Source organism: Gavialis gangeticus, unplaced genomic scaffold (genome assembly GCF_001723915.1).
Source record: "Gavialis gangeticus isolate Ggan-Ray unplaced genomic scaffold, GavGan_comp1, whole genome shotgun sequence".
Classification (NCBI taxonomy): domain Eukaryota; kingdom Metazoa; phylum Chordata; order Crocodylia; family Gavialidae; genus Gavialis; species Gavialis gangeticus.
In genome coordinates this window covers 264382534-264388074 of record NW_017729032.1, presented here as the reverse complement: position 1 = coordinate 264388074, position 5541 = coordinate 264382534, and the positions used below count along the sequence as shown (strand labels likewise).

Here is a 5541-nt window from a genome sequence, read left to right as displayed (position 1 = left end):
GCCCCTAGGGAGGCATTCGGAGCCTGGAAGGTGGTCGGGCGCAGGGAGGTGGGTGGCTCGACGCAGGATCACCCCCTACTGGCCCTCCTCACGTGGTGGAAACAGCGGAGGGATACGAATACCCAGCTGTGTTCCTGAGGTGGGATCTCTGCACCCCGCCACAACCACAAGGCATAGCACCCTAACAGGTGAAGCAGGGGACAGCAGCAGCCAGAGTCCTGCTGTTGCAAGGGTTATTAAAATCTGCTCAGGAGAACGAAGGAAGAGGATGCCACACACTGAGGCAGAGACATATTTAGGATGGAGACCTGTTAGCTAGCTAGACCAGGGGTCAGCAGCCTGCAGCCCGCAGGCCAGATCCAACTGTGGAACTATGGGATCTAGCCTGTGGATGTGGGGCTTCGGCAGCAGTCAGCAGCAAGGAGCTTTGGCTGTGGGTGCTCTCCCCATGCTGCCATGAGGATGCGTACTGGTTGTGGGTGTTCTCCTCCTGCCACTGCAAAGATGCGTGGCAGCAGCTGGGTCCTAACACCCTCTGACCAAGGGTGGGTCATTGTAGCCTGCAACCAGAAAAGGTTGCCTACCCCTGAACTAGACTATTATTACCAGGCCTAGTGTGTGCATCTCAGTCTGTCTCTTTTTTCAGAGTTTTTTTAATAATTGCATTTTGTGAATGTAAATTTAAAAAAAAGAAATGTAGAATATTTGCATATATTACAAAGGAAAAAAGGCAAACTATAATCTCAGATTTTGCCTGTCCTCCTGTTGTTGCTTAAATCTCCCAAGAACAGATTCCAGATTTTTTTTTGCAATAATTGATACATACACCCTTTTCTGTAAAGACAGGAAATAATATATGTTGACACTATTAAATCTACATGAAAGCTGAATTTTTTGTTTAGCTTTCCATGGCATATGTACTTTCCCCCAAGCATAATCTGATTACTTTGATGCTTTTTTAAACCATAATACAATATGACCTCACAGTAAATACAGCCATATTGATCTGTTTGAAACTACATTTCTAAGTAAAAATAGTTTGAAAAAATCATTACAGCTTCTCTCAGAGGGAGTTATAATGTACTTACTGAAGTAAGATGAATTTGGAATGAGGGCTGAGACTGACCAAAACCAAATACCCTCAGATCCATAATAAAAATTTGCAAAAAGGACAAAGATTTGGAGAATTTTACTGCAAAAAATGGATTTGAAGGCATTTGCAGGTAACAGAATGCTATATACAGAAAGCCTTGAATACACCAATCAAAAACACTGTTGTAAAAAGTCAAATAATAGAAGATTCCATTATGGCTCCAAGAGACAGAGTGTTGCAAGAGCTGGAAGCAGCAGCAGATTACCTGAGCAGCATTAGCTAGGCATTGTAGCCCAATGGGCCACCTAGATTCCTGTGACCCTTTGACATTATTTTATCAGGCTTCTGATGGGAAACAACGGATGCAGGCTATAATTCTAAGAGATACAAATCACCCAAAATATCAAAAGCAGTTCCTGGACGCTGCAGATTCTGACCATGTATGAAAATCAAGTTCCTAATGTCTCTGTGGACTATGGGGTTTGGGAAATCTGAGCTCTCCAGGTGTTCACTAGAGCACAGCTAGGGACCTACTCAAATTGCAAAATGTCGGGGGGGGAACTTACTAAAAATAAAATGTTGGCTTCCCAGTGGGAACCAGCAGTCCTCATGACTGCTGCAGCCTGGCAGCGCAGCCCTCTGCAGGAGAAGTGTGTGTATAGCGGGGGGTGCCAACAGAAGGGGAGGCAGGAAGGTGTCTGCTGCCCCTCATTGCTGATTGACTAAGGGGGCTGCCTGTTTTGTGGCCCTGCCCCTCTCTTGGACTAAAAGACAAATTCTGCTTTTCTTTCCTGGAAGGTCCTGCTGACAACATGATTCCCGGGCAGCTAGGCTAGGTTCTTTCTTCTGCAGCAGTGTTTAATGTAGAGAATGGTGTGTATGTTCTGCTTATATGTAACACTGAAGCATGACATATTCAATTGCAGGCCAAGCTTTCATCTATCCACATGACAAGACTTCGTGAGTCAACAAAGGCCCCATCCTCAAGTCACCTGAGAGGCTGCAAGGAAGTACAAGAAGACCAAGATATGAAATGCCATTGTCATGTGAAGGAATGCAGAATGCCTTCCACGGAAGGCCCCTGCCCTGAGACAAGAGAACCACACAGCAGAACAAATTCCATCCAGGAACTTTCAGAATCCTTTAAGAAACAACTGCATTTCAAAAGCAAACGCTCAATTTCTTTGGTAGGTAGCAATCATGAATAGATGCTTAGACCATTAGCTCTCTGACCTTTGTGGGAAGGCATGGAATGAATGGTAGTCTTGTAAACTATGTTATCTTTCCCATGGCTACTGACCTGTTTAACGGTCAAATGTATTGCTAATAAGGTGCCCCCCACAGCATAACCATTTTCTATAATTTATTGCCTTTTTTACATGGATGAAATATCTAGTATCAATAGTTTCTTACTTTCCTATATATTCTAGTTCTGATTACCAGGATTTTAACACTTATTCTCCTAATACACAGGCTACATTTATAAAATGGAGGAGGAATTATACTTAGAACTTGTTTTTATTTTTAATGTCCTTTACACATAATAGAGGCATACTGTCACCTTAAGTTATACAGAGAAGGTTTTATTTATTGCTGTTGCAAGTGACACTGAAGCTTACTAGAACTGAATACAAAGAGGGGGAAATATTTTTATTTTTCTACTTTGTTTACTTTGCATTAAAAAGTAGCAAATTTCAGCTGTGTATACGGGTCTTTCACAAAGACACTGGGGAGAGAAAAACTTCTTTAATGAAGGAAATGATTGTGAAACCACAACAGCTGTACAGAGACTGAGAATCTGACATGCCTTTAACTCGTTTTTTTGTCCTTTTGATTTCGAGTTGCTGACATCCTTTTATCAATTTATTCTCACAAAATCCCTGCAAGTAAAAGGTAAATATTATTATCCTGATTTTACTGGTATAGGCAACTGAGACAGAGAGGTTAGATAATTTTGCCATAATCAATGAAGAGTTTTGAATCTGAGATGGGGTTAGAGCTCAGATATTCTGCTAGCCAGTGCTGCATGCCAAGAAAAGCCAGAAAAACAGATGGTTATCATACTTTTTCCAAGATACCTGATTCAACAAAGCATTAAGTTCAGTGGGACCACTTGCATACTTTTACTTAGGCACCTGCCTAGGTACCTTGCTGAATCCAACCCCAAGAGGGGAGAGCCTGGCTACAGCCTGGCTCTTTCAAAGATGCAAGTTGTTTTAATAGTACTGATTACATTTTCAAGCTGCCATCTCCGAGGCTCAGGTCCTCATCTGGCACAAAATGCATTACTCCACTGAAGTCACTTTGGTTATGCCAATTTACACCAGTTGAGGAGATAATTCCTACTTCATTAAACGCTTGCAAATATCCTTTGATTTGGTGACTTAATAAAAAATAAGCAATGACATATAGAGGAGAAGGGGCTGGCAGTGGGGACAGTAAGGGCTAGATCATGTCAGGCCTCGCCAGGGTAGTTCAGAAAAGAGAGCACATATGTCTTTCCTTTGCTATGTGCACCTGGTCAGGAATCAGGCACACAATCACACCCCTTTCACTCCCTGATCACAAGGGCTACACGGAGTCACAGTGTGATGACAGTGCAGCATGTACAACTTGGTAATCTGTTTTTTTCCCCTCATGAACTGTTAAACTCAAATTTTCTGTCCCTGAGGACCCCATTTGCTGTTCCTCATGTAGCCATTTTTGTTTGTTTATTACTTAGCAGATGTGCCTATAACTAGGTAGTCTGTCAGTATAAGATATAGTTTGGGTACATATCCCACATGATTCTGCTTTCCTTCTTTATATCTCTGTGGGACATACCCAGAGTATATGTTAGGTCACTTCTCAGGCAGCAGTGGTGCCAAATGCTCTCAATTCCCATCCAAGTCAGTAGGAGCTGAAGGCATTCAGAACTTTGCCAGGTCAGACATTAGGCTTCACAATGTTGAGAGAGAGAATTTCAAACTTGGAGCTTCAAATTTAGGCAGGACAATTTCCATATCTTTGACTATTGTAAGCACCCTGGAAGTGGAATTCAATAGAGAGAAGAAGGAACCCCTTTCTATCTTATTTTCTGTGTATCTCTTCCTTCTTAAAAGTTGCAGAGATGACATCTAGTAAACTTCAATCTCTGAGTTCAATGAGGTTTTCAGAAGCAACAGAGAACGTCACCAAGACGCGTGATGAAAGGTCACATGAGAAAATAACAAGACTGGGGCTAGATTGAAATAGCAGAACTCTTCCTGCAGGGCCTTCAGATAGATGATTTCATAGACATTAGGGCTGGAAGGGACCTCGGAAGATCATTGAGTCCCTATGGGTTCATAGGATCCCAGCAAGACAAGCATCCAAATTTCTCTTGAAAGCGTTCAATGTAGGTGCTTGAACGACCTCCGGTGGCAGGCTATTCCAGACTTTGGGGGCTTGGATAGTGAAGAAATTCTTCCTTATGTCCAGCCTGAAACGGTCTTGCAGGAGTTTATAACTGTTCGACCTTGTCATTCCTTGGGGCGCTCTGGTGAACAAATGTTCCCCCAGATACTGGTGGTCACCCCTGATAAACTTATAGGTGGCCATCGGATCACCCCTGAGCCTGCGTTTTTCCAGGCTGAAGAGTCCCATGGCTCTCAGCCTGTCATCATAAGGTCTGTTTTCCTGACCTCTGATCATGAGCGTGGCTCTTCTCTGGACTCTCTCAAGCTTCTCCACATCCTGTTTGAATTGTGGAGCCCAAAACTGGACGCAGTACTCTGGCTGCGGCCTCACCAAGGCCAAGTACAAGGGGAGAATAATGTCCCAGGATTTGCTTGAGAAGCATCTATGGATGCAAGCCAGAGTTTTGCTCGCTTTACTAGCTGCAGCATCACACTGAAGGCTCATGTCATCTTGTGGTCAATCATGAACCCCAAGTCCCTTTCATCTGTAGTGCTAACCAGCGCAGCACTGCCGAGCCTATAAGGATGCTGCAGGTTTTTCCTCGCAAGGTGGAGAACCTTGCATTTTTCAGTGTTAAGCACCATCAGGTTCTTGTCTGCCCATTTCCTGAGCCTGTCAAGGTCAGCCTGGATTGCCCTCCTGTCCTCAGGTGTGGATGCTTTACCCCAGAGTTTGGTATCATTGGCGAACTTGGCCAGTCCGCTTCTGACTCCAATGTCTATGTAGCAGGCACTAGGGTGCTTGCTACTGGCGATAGTGATATGGGCTTAGCTGCCAGTCAACAGGGCAGCACAGGTGAGGGTTGCTGAGGCAACCAATTTGGTCAGCTGGCCGGAAGGGGGCAGGGCCTGGCCTCTATAAGTAGCCAGGCTGAGGCCAGAAGGCAAGTTCCCGTCTGGCAGTCATGGGTGGAGGAGCTCTGTGGGAGTGTTGCAGCCTGTAGGAACTAGATGGCCTGAACTGCGTCAGTTGAGGACTGGGTGGAGCAAAACCATGGTAGGGTTTTGAAT

At 44.3% G+C, this 5541-nt stretch overlaps 1 protein-coding gene across 1 annotated transcript in view; it reads left to right on the top strand.

Moving 5' to 3' along the window:
- LNP1 (leukemia NUP98 fusion partner 1) overlaps window positions 1-5541 on the top strand; it is a 15751-nt gene that overhangs the window by 6628 nt on the left and 3582 nt on the right. The window contains exon 2 of the mRNA XM_019523738.1: window positions 2020-2280. Within this exon, the coding sequence (XP_019379283.1) occupies window positions 2020-2280 (261 nt within the window). The remainder of the gene's footprint in view (window positions 1-2019; window positions 2281-5541) is intronic.